Raw genomic sequence first — 22013 nt, forward strand, 5'->3', positions numbered from 1 at the left:
CGCCTCGGGGCCGGGCCGCGGCCCTGTCACGGCGGGGCGAGGCGAGGCGCCGGGCCCCCCCCCCCCTCGTTGTGGTAGACGGGCTCCATCCCGGCTGGGCTGAGGGCTTCGTGGCCGTCCTGACCCCCGCGCAGCCCGTCACCCCTCCGGTGCCTCCCTGGGGTCGCCGTGCCCGGATGATCCCACCTCGACATGTGTTAAAGGGTTGTTTGCGGTAGTGGATCCTCGGTGCTCCGGCGCCGGCAGATTCGTTTGAGTTACGCTTTTTCGGGATATCCCTGCCCTTACTGAAGGCTTCCTCTGTGCCTTCGGCTTTTCTGGTGGCTATTCAGGAGGATTTCTGGTGCAAATGTAATTTCTTTGAATAAAACCAGTGAAGCATCGTAGGAGGAGACGTGCTTTTACACGAGGGCTCTAGCTGGATGCAAGTAGGTCAGAACTGAGACTTGCCAACCACGGCAATACCAGCCCTAAAGTAGCCTTAAAGCCCAGCAGCCGAAGGTCGGAGCTCTCTGCAGAGGAAAATGTCACAAGCCACGGAGTGTGAGGCAATATGACTAATATCACCTTGGAGAAGTTAAAAAAAAAAAAAAAGTTGCTAAAGAAACATGTGCCAATGGAATTGTCAAAATGGGGTTTAAAAATACAGCTGTCTTTCCGCTTAATACATGGAAATGTTCTTCTGTGGGAGCTGCTATTTTCGGCTGCGCTATCGTGCTCTTGAGCCTCATGAAATAGAAAGATGAAGATTAATTTCCCACTGGACATAAAGGCTAGGAGATGGTTTTGACTAAATGAACCATAGTATTTTTTTTAATGTTTTGCGTTAATCTAAATTTGAGCAAATTAGAAGTGAGGGATTACTGGAGACAATTTGCAAATTCAACACCTGGATTTAATCCTGCAAAGGGGAAAATGTCATGTCTAGGTAGGGCTGGGGGAAGGCTGTAAGAAGGGATGCGTGCTGGGTGTTTAACTGAAGACTGTGTGCGTAGCTCGAGGCCCCGGCAGCTCTTCGGGAGGGTGGTAGGTTGCTGGGGGGTCTACCAACGAGGGATGGAGGTTGGGGAGATCCGTGCTCAGCAGCCTGGCCGTTTTTTAACAGCTGGAGGACTGTGGTAACCTGATGGGGTGCGGAAAATGAGAATTAAATGAGGAGTAGGGAGGTTTTGGTGGTTGGAGGGTGAACAGGCTTGGGAAAGAAGAGGCAGGGGTGGCGGGCAGTGTATGGTGAAATGGGGAGGAGGATGGAGGGGTGTTGGTGAAAGGAGGCAGTGGGAGAGGGAAGATGGATGTGGAGGAATGGGCATTAATGTTCTTTAACACTCAGGATTTAGCAGAGCTTAGAGCCACATATAAACTGAAAAAAAAAAAAAAAGAGCAGTGATCCTGAATTTAACAAGCTAGATTTTTCAATGTTAAACATGACAAACCGTAAGGAAAGCAGGAGTAGTGCCAAAGTAGTTTAACAACTTGTGTGGTGCGTCTCAGGAGCGTGGAAGACTTTGGATAGCAGTTCAGCATCTTCTTATTGTGCGTGGTATTTCAGGCATCTTCCTTGTGTACTCGTACTGATTCCTGCACTCTGGTGCAAGGTCAAAGTAATTAATATCTGTCAAAAATCACTCCCAGAGTCACGGCACTTCCTTTCCTTCTCCATCAGCTCACACCCCAGGGTCTGAGCTCCGGCATCAGCTGAGGGAAGTGCAAAATGAGGAAAAGCCATAAGCTCACATAGAGGGGTTAGGAGGAGGGGAGGAAAGCTTTATTAGGGATGAATCTGTGGCCTCAAGAAGCAGGTTCTGGTGTATGAAAAGAGTATTTTCAAAATGATTCCTGGTGCTCCGTCACCTTTAGTTGTGAACAAAGTGATGAAGTTGTTAAAGCAGTCCTTACAACCTAGGGATAAATGAAGGCTGTAGGAAGTTGTCAGCCGGGTTCCTCAAATTCACTAGTTGGTTTTCTAACTGAGATCAGCGTACCCCAAGGTGTGATTGCGATAGAAACACTGAAACCTCTTCCCACAGAGGACTGTCTGGCTCTGCCTGAGAAAAGCTATACCAACGTCCAGCTTCTGCCTCCAGCTCAGTCAGATGCCATGGCCTGAGCGGCAGATGCAAGCAAGGTCTGGACTCATTCCTGATCTCTGTCCTCGGGACTTCTCTGGTCCCAGCAGAGCTGGAATCTGGCTGGCAAGGTCTGGCCTAAGTGGTGAATTCATCGTTTGCTCTAGAATTTTGTATGGGAACTGGAGTTGCTTGGTGACTTTGAGCAAAAACATACATTTAGGAGCTGTAATAATTTCAAATATAGCCTTGTAATTGCCATGTGGACACATTTTCCATTCCCACCAGCAAACCGGTTCAGTGTAGATTTTTCTGCTTGAATTTTCAGGATTTCGGTTCTCCTCTAAATCATGGTATTGGTGTGAATCGGGGCTTTGGGGAAGGAATTACGGCCAGCTGCCCATCTCAAACCCTGCCAGGGGACAGGTGTTAGAACTTTCCAGCCATTTGTTTGTGTGTCCTTGAAAGTTAAATAGAAAGAGTGAAGTGTGGTGGTTTCCGCAGACCCAAAAGCTTGCAACCTGGCCCTTTGAAACCAGGGTGGGGGGTTTGTAAGTGTCAGCCCCAGTGTTTCTTTTGTTCCAAAACAAAACACCCTCCTGCCAGCCCCCTTGGGTGTCATCCAAGGTGGCAGTTAAATTAAAGTAGGGTCATTTGAGATCAAAGTTGCTGCTGCAAACAGCAGTAACAATGAAGGGAAGAGAGGTTTTTGTTTCCTTCAAAAAGACTGAAAAAGTGCATTTACCTTGCACTCTTTTGAAACTGGATTTCCAGCGGTTTATAGCAGTTCTTTCAAGCTGCGGGAGGAAATTCCAGCTGCTGTGCTCTTACACTGTTAATTTTGTTAAGCCTTTGTCAACCTTTTTTTCCTTTTTTTTTTTTTTCCTTTCTTGTAGATTATAGTACCTATAGCCAAGCTGCAGCTCAGCAGGGGTAAGTAGCATTATGGTCTTATCCTCTCTGTTTTAAAAAGATGTAATACAAGTATATAATAATTGTGGTTTAGTCTTAACTCGGGTACGTTTGTAAATCCTGTGGTTTTCCTTTAGCTTTTAGATTTTGTATTGCCATAGTATTTCATCAGAACTCATTTGGATATGTGAAAATTGTCTTGTGATACATGTTTCGTGCAAGTCAGAAATACGGGGATGCATGATAAATATTTTCAAATTCATTTTACAGCTACAGCGCATATGCACCTCAGCCAGCTCAAGGATATGCACAGACCACCCAGGTAAAACACAGGACAGTTTTATAATTGCTGCTGAATCACGTGTCTTCCAGTAAACTACACGGGGCTCTGCCAGCCACAAAAAACACTGAGCGGCAACATCAAAATCTGTCATTAAAAGTTGTCTTGTAGCTTCCCACACAGCCCAAACTGCTTTCTTAAAGTGAAAACAACCTAAACGTCCAAGGAGCCTCAACAGTCCCCTTTTTTGTTAATATATCCGAGTCTAAGGTGGTTGTTGTTGAGAGGATTATAAAAGCCTAATTCTCGGTGGATGTTTGACACCACCATGTTGGTGGGTGTTTTACTCAGTGGTATAGGAGAGAAAAACCTAAAAAAAAAAAAAAAAAGGGTGGGGGGAATTGCCATTTCTGAGATTGCAGCAGTTGGACAAAGAAGGAAGAGGGAATGGATTTTTTCATGGAGGTATTGTTGCTGAAACTGTTAGTACTTTCAGTTGGCTAGACTACAAAATGATGATGATCTTTAAGAGATGAAATAAACCATGCTTATTTGTAATCCTTAGAATTCAAGTTACTGAAAACACATTTGTGTACACGCTCCAAGTATGTTTTCAAAAGTAAATTTTTGTCCTTAAAAAGTGGTGTAGGTTAATTTTCCCTCGCCTCTCCAGAGAGGCTTTTGAAGGGAAAATCCTGCTGCCCAAGAGTATGTCTGTATTACGGAGATAAAAACCACCATATTGTTGTGTTGGACCATTACTGAGCAGCTTTTAATTGGTTAATTCTGGTTGTGGCAACAGCTTGGCTTTGGTGCTGCAGGGCTGAGCAGGAGCTACCTTCCCGTGCCCGCTCAGGCTGCCTGTGCTACACTGCCTGCTGCTGCCTGTGCTGGCCAGTCCGAGGCAGGCGAGGCTGCTTGAATACTGTGCTCGCTTGTTCCTGCAGCAGGGTAAGACGGCCCTTTGTCAAAAATGTCAGTGTTACAGGAGGAGCGCAGGCTCAGTCTGGGCATTTGGGCCAGCTTAAATGAAGGTGACGGTAACTTTTATTTTGATAAGTATTTTGAGACAGAACAATTGGAAGAACTGCTGCCAAACGTGCGGGTTACATGGAAGGACAAGTGTAAGCATACTGGCAAGTGTAAGAACAGAAGGCCTCAGCAACATCCTCTAGTGTGAGACTAAGACAACTAACCAACTAAACTTCAGCTGTAGGCAAATAGCCATGGGTGGTTTGCAGCGTTTTCTGCCTCTTGATGTAGTGAGCTTCCACAGACAGTGATATATTCAATCCACTCAAGGTTTTTCAACTCTTGGTTAAGATCTGTGGCTTGAGTGCAGGGAGGCTGGCTCACCAGTAAAACAGGCTTAGACCCCAAAAGGCGTTTAAGTTCCAGGCTCTCCCAGGAGTCAGTAAATCCCTTTGAGAATCTGGATGTTAAGGCTGTCATGTCGCTTAGTGCTGTAACTAGAGTTTTGTCCTAAACCAAACTGCTGGCTGCACAAAGCTGTTGGAAGTTAGCTGGTGCCTGAAGTTTGAGCCGGCTGGTCTGTGGCACGGGGCTGAGGTAGCTCTTTAGCTGGTAAAACTGCAGCGCCAGCAGCTCCGTGCTAATCCAGCCACACTGCGCTGCCGATTGGATCGCCACGGCTGAGGAGTTGCTTTGTGGTGCTGTCTTCAGGATTGAGCCAGATGATGGGCAGAAGTGGTCCTTTAGTGATAGTCCGGACTTGAAAATGAGCTCCAGGCAAGGTGCGAGTTGAGAGCTGATCTCTCGCTGGATGCAAAGGCACCAGGACGGGAGTAGCTGTTGTCGGCATAGTTTGGTGATGGCAAGACCTTGGATGCTCCTGCTGATCCCGTCCTTGGATGCCTACATAAACTCCTATTTTTCAAACTATTGGCTGGTGGATGTGAAGAATACTCAGAATAACTTCACTGAAACCTTAAATAGGTTTCTTCTAGTGAACACTAAAGCAGTTTTATGCTGAAGTAATCGACGTGTTTTACTTCATACAGTTCTGCCCTCTGAGTAGTCCCCCTCCCTGTGTTTCAGGTTAGCCCTTGGGAGGTACCTGTGAGTGTTGGTGGGTGCCCAGGCAGTTATGAGGAGCTGGATGCTTTCCTGTTTTGCTTTACGTAGAGCAGAGGTGTGTTGTGAAAATGTAAGAGGCTGTCCCTGCGGTCCTGGCATTGAAAAACTGCGTTTGTAACTTCATTGCAGATCTGAACCGAAATTTGCAGTAGCGCCCAAACTTTCACAGTAGCCTTGGCTTGACTCTGATTGCTTTCAGTACATCAGGTAACACAGATCCCCCAGTCTGTGTACATCACTGAAACAGTCTGTGTGTATCTCTGCAACACCTGTGAGTCACTTCTGTTCATGAATTAAATTGGTATCCTCTTTGGAGCAGACATATGGGCAACAGAGTTACGGAACCTATGGACAACCCACCGACGTCAGCTACACACAGCCCCAGACGACTGCGACGTACGGGCAGACTGCGTATGCGACATCCTACGGGCAGCCTCCTACTGGTAAGAGCCCCCATGCGTGCAAGGCTTGACTTATCCTGGGGAGAGAGTTGAGCTCGAGTCTGCATTGGGGAACTCTGGCCCAGACCATACTGAATTACTCTGGGCAGCTCTGATGTGGAAAGGGCTTCCTTCCTCAAGAGCCTGCCTTGAGCAAAGGGCAGTTTAAAATGATGCAAAGATGTGGGTGGGCTGAGAACAAGTAAATAAACGTGCCCATTTAATTTTTCAGGGAACGTTTTGGGTGCTGGTTCATGCTGTTGGAACTAAGCATGGCTGCAGAGTGTACTGTGCTTAGAGCAAAGCAAACGCAAGCTGCGCAGCAGCGTTCCCTGGGAGTGTGTACTCTGGCTGCTCTTGAGAACCGGTGTCCTCAGCACTTCGGTTGCCTGAAAATCAAATCAGTAGAAGTGATGTATGCCTGTTCTGATAGTGTACCCTCTACTTTTTGTCTTGTGCTTCCCACAGTAGAAGGGACCAGTACAGGTTTGACTATCCTGCTCACTCTTGCATGGAAAATGCTGTCTCATCCTGTCTAAACTTGTGGTGTTAACCCTTTAGGTGTCACTTGGTTTTAGCACTAAAAAAGTCCAGCATCAGAGCACACACACACAATGACAGTAAGAATTTGCTAGGCTGCAATGCTGTTTGCCATCTCCACATCTCTGTAAAGTCTCCAAGTGGCGTACTTTATGGATGAAACTTCCTGAACACTAATGACAGCCATGCTGAGACATTTCAGGTGAATCTAACCCCATTGTCCTACCATTTCCTAAAGGGTAAACAGCATGGTTAGACACGTCCGGACGTCCTGACAACCACCTTTGCATGTTCCATGTTGTCTTTGGATTTCCAGTGCAGACGCATACGTCACATATTCATTAATGCGCTGTGAACTATTCCAACGTGTGCTCTTCGAACTGGAGTTTGTACATACGAGTGTCTTAATGTCTGAAAGAAACTATTGAGACATCGTTCAATTCTGGTATATTTGGACTGAATATTCAGGAGACTGAAAAAGAAAGCAAATTTCCCTCCAAGTAATGCCTTGGGTACCATTTTCTGCAGATGCATCCTTTGCTATGAGAGACATTGTAAACATCTATTAGAGTGGGAGCTTTCTTAAATACTTCCCAAAGCAAGGGAATACCAGGAGAGACAGTCAATGGGGTGTCTGGCCACAGAAGCCATTGAGAAATGCTTCACGAGGAGGAGGTGGAGAGAAAAGGTTAACCTGTAGTCTGTCCACTTACATGGCATTTAAAATATTTAACATCTTTACACAGATAAGGAAAATTTCTGCCTGGCAGTTAGCACATGTCCTGCAGAATGAGAGCCAGTACCCTTTAGCCTGTGTCGCTGCAGGCTATCTACAGGTTTTTTTCCTTTAATTTAGTATATGGACATAGAATGACAGCAAAAGGATTTGTGGACTCCCAAAATTCCTTTCTTTGAAATGTTTGAGTCCCTTAATCCTTATTACGGACTCCAGTCGTGCAGCGGTCCCAGGAAGCTGCGCTGTTCATGTTTTTGCTAGTCCCTTAAGAGTATATTTGCTGGAGGAGTAATAATACTAGGCATCTTTTCTTGCACAGCTTTTTTTTTTTTTAAGGCAATAATCTTTATTTTCTTTTCATAAAAAAAAAAAAGAAAACTTAGGAAGTGGTCAAGCAAAAGATCATATCAGGCTTTCAGGTAGGATTTGCCTCAATCCCTGTAGCACTGGTCTGTGGCAGAACTGTTGATGTTACTCTCCAGGCAGAGTGCCAGGTTGTATTTATTCTTCCTACACCTGCCTCTCCTTGAGGAGCCAGAGCTGTGCAAAGAGACTGATAGCGCTTAAAGCCTGTCTCGCTCTCTCCATCTTTGCCTTTCATACTAAATAAAGCCTGGGGTGTTGCCTGGGGCATACATCTTTATGCCCTAAGAGACGTGCGATTTTTATGGTTGAATCTCAATTTATTTTTCCTAGGCATTGCCTTTTTGTAGCAGAGGGATGTCTGCAATTACTTAAAAGCAAGGTGCCTTTTTTTGTCTTTAACAGCCTATTTTGGGGGTAAGATGCCATTGTGGTCAGGGAAATTCAAATCCTGTGCAGATACAGCCTCTCGGCACTCTGCAGGAACAGCAGAGACAGTTCCTCTGCATCGCCTCAGAGCCTCAGCTGAGGTCTGTTTCAGCCTGCCCAGGGACCTTTCTGTCCCAAGCACTCTGCCATCCAGCCTTGCACTGACTCCTGGGCCGCCTGAGGTGAGAGTTACCGCCCAGGTTGGGCTTCCTCCCAGAAGGCTTCTTCCCCGAGACTGTAGGAAAAGGAGTCTTGGAGTTGCCCTGTTGGTTTATTACGGAGAAGAGGGGTTCAGGAGCCTGCGGGCTCCTCAGCAGCTCCCCAGATGCCAGCTGGATTAGGGGATTAATCAGCACCATCAAAGCGGTGGTCATGGTTTGCTCTTTAATCACTGTGGTGTATAAGCATGAATTACAAGAGTAGATAAAGAGCTGCATCTGTTAGGGTTATTGGCTTTCTAACAATGTTGTTTGGGGGCAAAGACATTATTTCAAATGTTCAAGTATGAATGTCCCTTAAGTAGCTAAGTGGGAATTACTCTCTAAAGACAGCCAGCCCCCACTTCTCTTTTTACCTGTGAAATTTAGGGTTATGTATATTTTAAGTTTCTAATGTATTTAGAATTTGAAATTAACCCACCCATAGCTGTCTTGGCTACCACAATAATCTGTTTTACCAGAATAGAGCAGAGAGGTGGTAGCCTCTGTGTCCCCTTCTCCAGACCCTCACTGGTAGACGATAATGCATGCCAAACAGGAGTCGGCTCTCGTTGGGCACGCAGACCCCGTGGGTAGCTTTTAATACTGCTTGCATCAGAGAGAAGCCTTCAAAAACTGCTGCTAGCTGACATGAAGCCTGCTTATTTCAGAATAAATCTCTTTGAATCCAGTATTTTCAGTTGATGTTCTCTGAGGACCAAATCCTGCAAGCTTCCCCTCCGCCTGAAGAATTCCTAGACTTCAATAAGGGTTTTGCTTGCAGGCTTGGATACTTTGAGAGGAAACTGAGCCACGTAACTGGACATCTTAAGCAGGTTATCAAAGTTCTTCTGTTACCTTTTTCTTACAGTAGCTGTTCTGCAGACTCGCCGTTAATCTTACTAACTGGTGGGGGGAGGAGAGAGAAGTGATGTAATGTAAATGCCCCCCTCAAAAACACAGCTCTTGAGGATTTTCAGAGTACCTAAACTAAGTTGTTGAAATGAAAATTTAGACCAGTGGGATGTTAAATCACTGCCTTTTCTTTCTTTGGTACAAACCCTTCCTGCTGAGCGCACTTGCACAAGGGGAAATGCTCCATCTAGAGCTGAAGCATTAAAATTCAGGATTTTTTTTCCTCCCTTTTATTCTATTGACTGCAGAGCCAGGTGTCAGCAAACCTGCTTGCTCGCTTGATTGGAGAGGTTAGTGCTGCCAGTAACAGTACCGAGAGAGGGGGCCCCGATGTGGGAGGACCACCCCGTGGCTCCGAGTCTGATGAGAACAGCCCAGGGCAAGGCTGTGGCTTCAGCAGCACTTACTGCAGGCTGTACTTATGCAAACAGCAGGCTTTTTTAGTATGTGGTCAGGCTTCGGCCAGTTAAAATAAGGATTCATTTAACTTCTGGTGTCGTTGCTCTGTGGAAATGCTGTGGTAGCTCACACTGAAGCATTTGGACTGTTTAAATTTGTCCGAGGCTCTAAAAATCATGCTCATTTTATCCTGTTCAACATCATCCCATTCACCCTTCTCGGCAACGCTCAGAACAGGGCTTTGCTTTTCAGAGAACCTCTCAGCAAAAAGGAATAATGACCATGAAAACTGATTTGCTAGTGATTCGTGCAAGTTACTTCCCAGTGCGAGACCAGCTTGCTCTCTTGCTTTGATGTTTCCAGGTTGGCAGCCCTGCGATGTGGAAGCCAGCCTGTGGTGGTCAGCAGGAGGGTGGTAGCGTGACAAGTGTGGGGGGCCCAGGGCAGGAGGAATGAGGCTTGTGGGAGTGGGCAGGGGCTTTTAGGCTAGCTGTTTGCAGGTGACAAGAGTGGACAGGCTTGTGTCCCCTTGGAGCCCCTTCATCAGGATCCTGAGCCTAACCAGAAAGCTCAAGAGCAATGCTCGGGACAGAAAGCTGAAGATTTTTTTTTTTTTTTTTTTTTTCACTAAATGTGCTGTGCAAACTTCCTCCTCTCACTTCTGTTCCTCTTTACTCACTGATTCAGAGGGCCAGTGGGAAGGGTCCTGATTTTGTAGCAGGGACAGCAAGATGTGGAAGTACCACAGTGCTTTGTGAGGGCACACGATATTCTGCTGGAAGTACATTTGTTTTGCAAATTAGGGAATTGAAATAAAAAGCTACAGCACAATTTGCCTAAAATGCTGTATAATTAGAAGGAAGAGTATGTCACAAGTGTCCTATGTTTATTAAAAATAAGAAGTGATGGAGAAGCTGTTATCTTAACTGATGCAGTTAAGATCACATCAGTAAGACTGAGACCAGTTGGCTGCTCTGTGTCAGTCGATGTTTTATATTTTTAGTAAGTCAGCTTTTGCTAACAAAATTTTTAATTGATGTTTTTTCATGTAAGTCTCCCATTTCGTAATTTGAAAACCTGCTCACAAGGTTCCTAACTATAAAAAGCCACTGTGTTAGTACTGGGTTTACAGTTCACCTTTGTGACAAGCCAAACGGTTGGCTAAATTATACAGCGGTGGCTGCTGGAAAGACTAAATTAAATGGAACTGGTTTGGGATCTTGGATATTCTTGTAAAATTGTTCAGAAATAAATGTCTGAGCTCTGAGTTTTCTACCTGAAACAAACTGAAATTCTAAGAAAAGCGAAGGTACATAAAACATCAGGAGCTACCTTATGTGTCTTTTTTGACCTTTCTCTTAAGTTAAAGCAAATGTAAAGTGCTTTTCTTTTGTTTCCAGAATTACTGATTTAAAATAAGGCTTCATAAATGGCTCAAAAAGACTTCTCAAGTCAGCCTGGTGCCATTTTGTGCTTTTATTTTTCAAAAAAGCTGAAAGGATGGGACCGTACTTCTTAAATTGATTGGATTTCTTTTACTTTGACTGAACAGGAGCTTTGTTTAGTCTTCCTGTGTTCAGAAGATGCTGCATGCCTCAGCTTGCCCTGTGTGCGCTTTATTACATTAGCCATGAGCTTTGGTAGCTGTAAACAAACAGCCTTTGGATGCTGATTGAAGGGTGGCTTCCAGAAAGCTCCTCGGAGTGTGGTTTTTGGATGGTGAGGGTAGAACTGGGGCTGTAGGCTGAGGCTTCCCAGGGCAGGGGGTTTCTCCGAGGAAGGCAAAGGGGCAGCATGGGTTAGTTCATCATTTTCAGGTTATCTGTGATATTTCTGCAGTGGTAAAATCAGTGCTGTACCCGAGGTCTGATAAACCATCAACAGAAGCGCGATAGTCTGAAACATGGCAAGCGAAGGTCGCCAAACTAATCTGATGAGGCTGTCGTCTGTTCTAGGTTATACCACCCCGACTGCCCCCCCAGCGTACAGTCAGCCCGTCCAGGGGTATGGCACAGCCGCCTACGATACTAGCACCGCTACGGTTACCACCACCCAGGCTTCCTACGCAGCACCGTCCGCTTACGGCACCCAGCCCGCCTACCCAGCCTACGGGCAGCAGCCAGCAGCATCTGCTCCCACAAGGTAACATCTGGTTCCTCTTTTCCTCCTAAGGCTGCGTTTGCCCTGCTGTTGGGGAGAGCCCCAGCACACCACCAGCTGAACTGTGGCCCCCTGGTTTTGCTCACACTTTTTCTCTGCCCATTGCGCTTGAGCTTTGCTCTTGCTGCATCCGATCCCATTGCGTTTCAGGGCCGGGGGAAGCTGCGTAGGTAGGTTCTGCTCTGGCACAGTGAGTCAGCACTGTTACTGGGAGATGAGGAGAGCAACCAAGCATCAAAAATGGGCTCTTGACTCACGATGCAGAAAGAAAACGGACCAGTCTGATCTGATCTTGAGTCACGGGGTCAGGCGGGATACTGTTACGTACTGTGACTTCTTGAGTGGATGCACGTGCTGTAGACAATTTCCTTTTTAAATCTCTTATGTCTGGGCACTGCCAATAGTATATTTAGTTTAATTGTTTGCTCAGGGTATGAAAGATTTAGAATACATCATGGAAACTTGTTTAGTAGTGAGTAAAAACTGCTTTATTCATTCACCTGATGTTTGTAGCCACTGCTCCATTAAGGAAAGGCGGAGCTTGGCACACCTCTGTATCTGTCAGATTACACTTTTAAGGATGAATCCTGACATCATTTAAAATAATTTTTCCCAGCTTGTACAACAAAAGTAGCTTAATTCTTTTTACTCTGCTCTGATAAACACTTAGAGATTATAAACAGTATGGGACAAATATAAAAGAAGGGAGCACGCGAATCACGTGCAAAGGGTTCTCTTTATTTTCAGGCCTTGAGAGTTAATACTAAACATAGAATCACAGTATAGTTTGGATTGGAAGGGACCTTTAAAGGTCATCTAGTCCAACCCCCAACATCCTTTCCCTTTCATCAGATAACATATATGGGGCAATATCTGCTTGCACTGGATTCTGAACCAAACAATGGTGCATTTAACTGACAACGTGTCTGGCTGCTTTTGAGTTCATCGTTTCCAAGCGTTGTGCAAAACCAGCTCGAGCGGAGGGGTAGTGCTGCTGACCGCTTTCCTGGCCATGTCACATCCTTGACTCCGTTCTAGAGCCAAAGTCTAAATCCCTGGCCTTCAGTTTTGTAACACAGCTGGTGAACAGAAACTGTAGTGCTCTGCGCTCTCTGTTCAGGGTGCTGCCTGGGCCTTTCCTGATGGCAGGGCAGTGTGCAAATACCCAGTCAGCAAGTGCTAAAATGTTTAGTGTTTAATGAGCATATATTAGCTGCTGCTAGAGTGACTGACACGGATGCGGTGCCAGCTTGTAATGCTACCCAAAGAAATAAATAGGTAGTGCTGTTCAGTCCTGGGGGGGGGGAATCTGAGCGCCTTCGCTGCTACCAGAGGTGGGGGTTTGCACCAATGTTACCTTCTTGTTCAATGTTGCTCTGTAGACCCCAGGATGGCAGCAAACCAGCAGAGACCAGCCAGCCGCAATCGAGTACAACAGGCTACAGCCAGCCCAGCTTAGGGTATGGACAGAGCAACTACAGCTATCCTCAGGTGCCTGCCAGCTACCCTATGCAGCCGGTCACTGCGCCTCCCTCCTATCCTCCTACCAGGTAACTCTCCCAGCAGGGTAAGCCTCATGCAGCTTCCCTGAGAACTTTCAGGTTAGCTTGGGCAAAAGGGTTTTTCTCAAGGGATTTTAAACAGATGTAAAAGAAAGTTTGGTGCCCTGGGAGGAGGGAGGTGTGGTTCTTGTTGGTGTACTTCCTGTCGTAGGGAAGATGAGGCTATGACTGAGTGCATGAGTGTCTCTGCGTACGCACCTGCAGTAGCAAGATGTAAGGATGACAGATGTTTTTAAGAAATTTCCTAGATATAGTGACCTTTTGCTGTGTCCTTATTTGTGGCTTTGAGGAGGGGCTCACCTCTTCCCCTCAGGTGTCTTTAATATGCTGATGCTGGCTTCTAAAGTGTATGTTATGAAATTCTCAAAGCCTGCGATGTGCGAGGGGAGGCTGTTTTATTATCCATCATCTGAAAATATTTCAGTGCTGAGGCAGAAAGGGAGACTGTTTACCTGCATTGCCACTGATTTTTGCCCTGGCACTTCTACCAATAAATTGTGACCGGTTGCATGGATTTTGCTTTTAGCAGTCTACCAGGTTTGTTTTGTCTCCTGCCACCAGACTAGCCTCCATAGGGTGACTTCACCTTTTTAAATGGTTTACAACAGTACATATGGCTCATAATTGCATTACCTTCTAGTGTGAGCCAATTCTGCAGCCTAATGCACATTGCCAGTGAATTGACTCATCTTTCCATCTTTACAATGCTTTTGTCTTCCAGCTATTCCTCCACACAGCCAAGCAGTTACGATCAGAGCACTTACTCCCAGCAGAGCACCTACGGGCAGCAGAGCACCTACGGACAACAGACTAGCTATGGCCAACAAAGCAGCTACGGGCAGCAGCCGCCGCCAACTAGTTACCCACCCCAGACAGGATCCTACAGCCAGGCTCCAAGCCAGTACAGCCAGCAGAGCAGCAGTTACGGCCAACAGAGTGAGTGTGCTAAGCAGAGCCACGTGGTTGTGGAGCAAAGGGTCAGTCTCCCTTGCCTTTGCAGGGTAGGCTGTCTCTGAAGCAGGCTTGGTGTTACTTTGGGTCTAAAGCTTGCAGCTGTGTTGAAGGGAGAGCATACTGTAGCTGGGTTTTGCCCTTTCTCACTGAAAAACGGTTTGCCTGGTACTGTGGCAAATGGCAATACTCCCCTCGGCGTAGCAAAGGTGACCGGGTTGTTGAAAAACACAGAAGCACAAAATACTGTTTTGGCTGGAGTGGGCAAGACTTGGTGTAAACAATTCTGTTCAGCCAGGTGGCAGCTCTGCAGAGGTCAGCCTGGTAGGGCCTAGCATAAAACTTGATTCTGCAAACGGAAGGCGGCACATCTCTCCTTAAATTAACGCTATTGCTGTAAGTGCTGTAGCAACAGCATGATTGTCAGGATTATGTTCTGGTGCTGAAGGCAGGTAAAAGGGCTTAGAAAGGGGGCAGGCAGCTTTGACCACTCTTGCCTGCAGCTCCCTAACGTGTTTGTTACAAACTTCCTCAGGCTCATTCCGTCAGGACCATCCTAGCAGCATGAACGTATACGGACAGGAATCCGGAGGCTTTTCAGGCCCGGGAGAGAACCGGAATATGAGCGGCCCTGATAACCGGGGCAGGGGAAGAGGGGGATATGATCGCGGAGGCATGAGCAGAGGTGGGCGGGGAGGAGGACGCGGTGGAATGGGGTAAGAGCAAATCTTTTCTCCTTTTATCTAATTCTGGTTTACCCATAGGATTTGAAATGGAAAGAAGGGACTGAAAGGTTGACATTCCCAACAGTACTTCCATGGGGAACATCTCTGTAGCAGCATTGCTTCTAATCCATGGAAATATTATCCTAGGGGAAATTAGGAGCAGGATCTATTATTTTTTTTTTTTTTGTCCTGCAGCTGGTTGGGCCCCGGGGGGGAATTAGGGGTATTGCTAAACCTGGAACTTTCAGCTCCCTTCGTGGTCGCACAGAGGTGAAATCCTCTGTGGCTTTAACAGTAACTCTGGATTGAACACACACAAACCTTCCGCCAGGTCCAGGAGTCACTCCCTGTGCCTCAGTAGTGGGGATCTTGACAGTTCAGGTATGTACAAGGCAGAAGGCTCGTGTCAGCCCCGTGTTACGCCGTCAGCCTCTTCACCTTAGCAGCAGCACACTGAGCTACCCCTGTAAGTGTATGGCTGGGGCAGATTGCTGCTGTCGAAGCCATGACTCTGAGTGGCCAGAACACTTAGAGCTTGGTTGGAGCGTGAAGAAAGACCCCGAGAACATAAAGAGATCTGGCTTGGCACCCACGACTGCTCCCCATTGGAGCTTTCAGGTGGTCTAAATCAGTTTCGCCATTTTAACTGATGGCAAAATCTGGTTTGGTAAACCTATGCCTTCAGGTCAGCAGTGTGTCTCCCTGTCTGTGATGTTTATTTTGATAGAGGCGAGGAAGGAGGACTAATCCCAAAGGCTCCTAAGAGAAGGAAGATGTAGCTTTGTGTGTGTTCCATCCCCTCACACCGTTGTTCAGAGCTATGCAGAGTGTCCCTAGGTGCACACTGGAGATGTGGCGTGGGATGCGCAGTGCTAGCCCTGGTACTTGGCGGGGCAGCCAGAATTGCAGCTTCTCCTCGATAGGCAACTTCTTAAGGTGTTTTACAGCCTGGTGGCAACCGGAGTTTGGCAATCGATAGTCCCATTCTGCATAGCTCTGTCGAAATGAATGGAAGTGGCATGAAATCTTTATCGGAGAAATACAACTACCAGTGTATGGTAATAGAAGAAAAAAGACTGGCTTGTGTTGGAACACATCTGGCTTGAATTGGCTCGAGTGGAACAGAGTTCCATGGTTCTGCATAAAGATTTCACCCATGATGTATTTATCTCTAATGGTTTAAAGTAGATGTAGACACTTGAAATGTCTATCATCACATCTTAAAATTTCTAGCCCCTTCAAAGCTTCTTATGCAAAAGATTTGTCATCTGTGTCTGATTTCACACCCTAATCTGAGCTTAAATTGCATACGTAGTGATTTCTACCTGACTAGACCATTACAAAGGGTCCCCTGCTTTATGGACGTAGACTTTCTGCTGTCCATAGAAAAGGTGGCCTTCCTATGAACGCCAAGGGGCAGGTAGGGGAACTCGGCCCTTCTTAGCATGCTGTGGTGATGGATTTCAGTGTCTCCAGCAGGTAAGGAGCTCGATGTTATTAACGTGCCCTTTTTCATTGACTCAATTATTTTATATTTTCATTGGCTGTTAAACATGGAAACTTTTTAACATGCTTTGTCGCATTTATATGCTACAGGTTACAAAGTGAGAGCCTTGTATACACTTCAATACTTAAAAAGTACCCGTACTCAGTACTCAGCCGGCAGCATAATGAAAAGTGGGACTAGACACGGTGTCCATATGGAGAGGAAAAATATACATAGAATATTTTTAACCAAATGTATTCATTGTATAAATGGAATCCTTCTGTAACTTTGGTAACTGCCTACTTGTTGTTTGGTAATAAAACCAGAGGAGGTATACTACTTTAGAATTGTGTAACGTTAAAAAGTGTAAACGTATATGTTTAAAAAGAGAGACATTACGTAAATGGTGTGTACTTTAACAAAAGGAGGCAAAGCTGCATGCAACAGCTTGAAACTGTGTATTGACGACGTTTTTTTTTCCAGTATTAGAGGTGCAATACTTGCTAGAAAATAAGCGGTGCTCTCCCTCCTCTGCTCCTTCCAAACAGCTTTTTGGCTCTCCAAAAAGAGCAAGAAACATCAAAATCCTTTTCAGGTGGCATTTTCCTAATTAACCAGCACTTAAAAGCAGTCTTAGCTGAACGCTTCAGCCAAAGCTTTCGATGAAAGCTGCGGCCGTCAGTTTGCATTGGCGCGTGCTGAAATCTGCCGTTCTGGTCTGTGTCCACAAAGCTGCACCCCAGGCCTTCGAGCCCCCGCTGTATTCTGTAAGTTCTCCCTCCACAGAGACTTGTTAAATTCAGTAGTGACCTGAATGTATGGCTTTATACCGAGGTTTTTAGCGGAAATGTCATCTGAACTGTGTTGTAGGTATCGCGTATGGTTGTCTCCTACCTTTTTAACTGTTAATGTCAGGGACCCGCGGGCTCGTTTCGCTCTCGTGCTGCGAGAGGCTGAGGGTGCACCTTTATGTACACACGGAGGGGAGGGAGTTGACCAGTGAACGACCCCACGATTTCTCTGAAGCAAAAGCCCAATTTGTAACGCTTGAAAACATTTTTTGCCAAGTATTGCACTGATAATACCCATACAAGTAATGCAAGGGTACCGACAGCAAAGTGGTGTCTAAAACCAGACAAGCAAGGTTGCGTATATGTAAAGGAAATTTGAGCGAGCTGCCCTGAAGAAAGGCATAGTGCCGAGATGAGAGAGAGAGAGACAGATGCATTGTTTGGAGATGTTTAGCCAGTGCCCTTCTTCCCAGTGAGCCGCAGAGGCTCAGAGCGGTACTGGCTTTGTAAAGGGAAAGGCCTTCATTTCTTCGTTTATCCCCCCAGCAGCGCTGGAGAGCGAGGTGGCTTCAATAAGCCTGGTGGTAAGTTTTTGAGCATTACAATGGATAGTGTTAAAAAAAAAAAAATTGCAGTCAGTTTTTAGAACAAAGTGTAATTTTTATTAGTTTAAGTGGTTAAAATGACATATGCATCAAGACTGTAATGGGTACTGCCGGCAATGCCTAGGGGTATGTGGTTACAGGACACAGGGTAACTTGGAAGAATTGAGCAACCACTTCTGTAATTTGGGGAAAATAAATGGTTTGGATTTAATAAATTTTTTGTAAAGTAACTTTTTATTAATGAACGTAAAACTGATTGGCCTGGTAGAGCATTTAAAAAAAAAAAAAGTGTAATAGTGGTTAATGGTTTGAAAGGCTGCTAAAAATAGCAAACCGATCACCAAGTAAAGGTGCATTGCTGATGTTTTTGCAATGCAGGTCAATTTGAGTTTAACCAGCGCCATCGAATGGTGGTTATAAGTAGATAGTATTGTGTGTGTTGGTTCTTCAGCCTGCAAGGCGTGCACTAACACAGCTTCTTATGATTCTTTCCCGACTGGCAGGACACATGGAAGAAGGACCAGACCTTGATTTAGGTAATTGCCAATGACTGCTTGGACTCTCTCCTGAGCTCCTGAAATGGAGACTTCTGCGCTCGTTCTCTGCTCTGGACGAGGGCTGCGGCCGCGGGAGGCATAGCCCCACGGCGTGCCCTTCTGTAGGAGCGCGAGGATGCTCTGCCATTTGCAGTCTCTTTCTGGCCATTTCATTTATTTCTTGATTCCCCGTTCATCCGAACAGTTGGACTGGTGGAAAACCGCCTGCCTTTGTGAGATGCTTACCCTTCTCTGTGGGGAACTAGGGGGGCTTTTGGGGGAGCTGCTCTGCGGCCGTTCGGTTCAGCAGAAAGCCCTTTTCAGGCAGCTTTAGCCCGGAGCTCGTATGCACTGGTCCAGCAGCCTCCTCTTTTGCCACCCCTGGCCTGTCGCCGTGCAGCTCTTTCCTTCCTGTTGCACAGGCGTGTCTGGAAGTTATGCGTCAGCCTTCCAGAATCGGCATGTTGCTGCGGAAAGGGGGGGGTAGGCCTGGGAGGGGGGGGGGGGATGTCCATGTGGGAGCCCAAAGGACACGATGGTCTTCCTCGCATCCCATCTGGGATGTGTCCCGTTACAACCGAGTGGTTTAACGATGCGGTTCTCCTCGCGCTGGGTGGGTGTGGGTGTCTATCTGTCTGCAGCGGGAGAAGCAGCCAGGCAGCCAGCGGGAGGCAGGCCAGCTCGGCATCTGGGCTCGGCAGCCGGCGCTCGGCAGTGGGGCGCAGCGCGGTCCTGCCGGCCTGCGGCGAGGAGGTGGTGTGGAGCCGCCGCTCGCAGCGCCTGGGTTTTCGTGTCACTTCATAAATACGCTCATTGAGAGCAAAGCCGCAGCTGGCAGAGGGGATGACGTGATGAAAAGTACTCCGTTCTGTTGTATCGCTGCCTTTCCTCTCCCTGCAATGACACTGTGAATTATCTCCTAGGCCCACCTATGGACCCAGATGAGGACTCGGACAACAGCTCAGTTTACGTGCAAGGACTCAATGATAATGTGACCCTGGAGGATCTGGCAGACTTCTTCAAACAGTGTGGTGTTGTCAAGGTGAGGAGGAACACAGGTCGGCCTCCAGCTGGTAGGGCATGCAGGAAAGGGATTGCCTGCCTCCCCCCTGCCTGCACATTGCTCATCTCCCTTTAGCCCTTCATTTCCAGGAGCTGTCAGGTCTCTGGCTGGTTGGGCAGTAGGATAGCCACAGCCTGGCGTTGGCCTGACCTGTAGCTCAGGCTTTCCCAAAGAACCTTTGCAGGGTTTGTCCCTCAACAGCGGAATTAGGGTCTTGGAAGCACCAGCACTTACAGCCGCGGAGGAAGTGTGCCTCTGTGGATCTGCCGCTGGTGGGACAGCGTGAGGGGTCAGGGTGGCGGGGAGAGCGGAGGAGGATGTGGGGAGGCCTGTCGGGCCAGGCAGCGCTGTTCTGGACCGGTTCCTTCATTTGCTGGGTTGTTTGGGCAGTAGCTGCCGCCCATGGTAAGCCAGAGGGGCCCTTTCTTCTGCCACGGAGTTGCCAAAATGAGGCTCAGTTGTCTCAAGTCAAAAGCAGAACAGAGGAGAGTGAGTCCCCGCTCAGCTTATGGGGAGATGTGACTTGAGGTAACATTTTGCTGTCCTGCTAGATGAACAAGAGGACCGGGCAGCCTATGATAAACCTCTACATCGACAAAGAAACAGGCAAGCCGAAAGGAGATGCCACGGTATCTTACGATGACCCATCTACCGCCAAAACAGCTGTCGAATGGTTTGATGGTGAGTATGCGGGGTGTGTTTTGGGATGGAACGGCTTTATTCTAGGTTTCAAAACTAAATTCTTGTCTGACCAAAGTCAGTATATCTGTATGTGGAGGATCGTAGCCAGAGGATCTGGGTGGTCAGGCTTTTGCCTAACAAGTTCCTGGGTTTAACTGGAACAGATAAACGTGGTGCTTGGGCTGTGGTTGTCCTTGGTTGCCCAGGCTTCTGTCACCTGCTGTCTCCTGTAGCTAGAGTTTCTCTCAGTCCCATGGGTGAAATTTTGCCCTCCTGCTGTCTTTGACACTTAAGGAAAATTTTCCATGTGATGACCGACTGGGTGCGGTTGTGTGTGACACCAGGATCCGGCGAGTGCTGGACACTCACAGCGCGAAGTGATGCTCTTGCCTTTGCATTCCTCCCAGGGAAGGATTTCCAGGGGAGCAAGCTCAAAGTCACCCTCGCGCGGAAGAAGGGCCCGATGAACAGCATGCGGGGCGGGATGCCCCCACGTGAGCAGCGGGGAATGCCTCCCCCGCTCCGCGGAGGTAACGTCCAGCCCCCCGTGAAGGGCAGCCGAGCTGCGCCCTGTCCTCCAGCTGTGCCCAGCACCTCCTGGGATTAATGGAACCTTCCTTGCAGGCCCGGGAGGGCCCGGCGGCCCGGGGGGGCCCGGCGGCCCCAGTGGCCCCATGGGCCGGATGGGAGGCAGAGGTGGAGACAGAGGTGGCTTCTCCTCGAGAGGACCACGGGGATCCAGGGGAAACCCTTCCGGCGGGAGCGTCCAGCACCGGGCCGGCGACTGGCAGTGCCCCAATCCGTAGGTATCCGTATCCCGTGCTGCCCGCGCCTTCGCAGCAGCTCTGCGTGAGGCTGGCACCTCCCTAGTCACATGCATGTTGGTGACAACGGCCATCTCTTATCTCAGAGCCCCGAAGCGGGGCCCTTTTGTCTGAGGTGCTGGCTGGGACAAATCGGCCTTTCCCAAAATGACTTGCTGGGCCTTCTGAGAAAGTTCCTTTCTCCTGTCCAGAGCAGGGAGGGAGGGCTGGTGTTGCTGCCTGGGTGGCTGCGGCCAAATGAGCAGCCTGGCCGACTTGCTGCAGGTCCCGTTGACCAGCTTTTGCATCTGCTCTCCTGTGAACGGCCACGCAGCGCTTCCGAGTGTTACTGAGCCAGGAACGGCTTCCCTCCCAGTCTTTGCTAACTGGTGTTTTTGCCCAGGGGATGCGGAAACCAGAACTTCGCCTGGAGAACAGAGTGTAACCAGTGCAAGGCTCCCAAACCAGAAGGGTTTCTTCCACCCCCTTTCCCCCCTCCAGGTATGTGCGTGGAAGAGTTCACGGTGGGGCTGGAGCCCCCCAGGTTTCCAGCGAGCTGCCCTAAGCCCACGTTGGGGCTCCTCGGGGGGGCGGCTCTTTCCAGCCCCAAGAGCTACTGGGGCTTTGTCCCTCCTTGAGCCGCAAAATGCAGGCCCGGCCCTCCGTCTCTCCCAAGCTTCCTAGCTCTTCTTGAACTGCCGAGGCTCTTCCTCGGGGCCGTCTTCAGCACTTCTGTTCCCCAAAGCACCGCTTTCACCTTGTTAGGCAGCGCCCTCTTAACAGCCCTGTCTCCTGGCTCTGTGCTGGGTGAGGCATGCCTGCCACCCTCCCCTGCAGCCTTGGTTGCCCTCGGGGTTCCCAACCGCTCCTGGACCTTCTCCCGGCGCTGGATGTGCTGGGTTCATCGGGGCAGGGTTTGACGGGCCAGAGGAGCGTCCGGAGCGGGCCGGCTCTCCCTTCGGAGCGCTCTGAGCCTCTTCTCCTCTCTCCCAGGCGGAGACCGCGGCAGAGGCGGCCCCGGGGGGATGAGAGGCGGCCGAGGAGGTGGCCTCATGGACCGCGGGGGACCCGGCGGCATGTTCAGAGGTGGCCGCGGTGGTGGAGACAGAGGTGGATTCAGAGGAGGACGGGGTATGGATCGAGGTGGCTACGGAGGAGGTGGCCGGCGAGGAGGAGGAGGACCCGGGGGCCCCCCGGGACCCCTGATGGACCAGATGGGAGGCGGGGGCAGAGGTGGACGGCGTGGAGGACCGGGAAAGATGGACAAGTATGTACT

The 22013-nt window shown here is 48.4% G+C and overlaps 1 protein-coding gene across 1 annotated transcript in view; it reads left to right on the top strand.

Moving 5' to 3' along the window:
- The window catches only part of EWSR1 (EWS RNA-binding protein 1), a 23338-nt gene that overhangs the window by 857 nt on the left and 468 nt on the right, over positions 1-22013 (top strand). The window contains 17 exon segments of the mRNA XM_010563373.1: positions 2851-2999; positions 3249-3300; positions 5675-5798; positions 11330-11516; positions 12917-13084; positions 13818-14032; positions 14583-14763; positions 17596-17633; positions 18158-18190; positions 19114-19232; positions 19805-19934; positions 20342-20464; positions 20559-20692; positions 20694-20736; positions 21141-21238; positions 21731-21754; positions 21756-22004. Of these exon segments, the coding sequence (XP_010561675.1) occupies positions 2851-2999; positions 3249-3300; positions 5675-5798; positions 11330-11516; positions 12917-13084; positions 13818-14032; positions 14583-14763; positions 17596-17633; positions 18158-18190; positions 19114-19232; positions 19805-19934; positions 20342-20464; positions 20559-20692; positions 20694-20736; positions 21141-21238; positions 21731-21754; positions 21756-22004 (2067 nt within the window).

The sequence above is a fragment of the Haliaeetus leucocephalus genome, unplaced genomic scaffold (genome assembly GCF_000737465.1).
Source record: "Haliaeetus leucocephalus isolate CR32 unplaced genomic scaffold, Haliaeetus_leucocephalus-4.0 Scaffold165, whole genome shotgun sequence".
NCBI lineage: Eukaryota > Metazoa > Chordata > Aves > Accipitriformes > Accipitridae > Haliaeetus > Haliaeetus leucocephalus.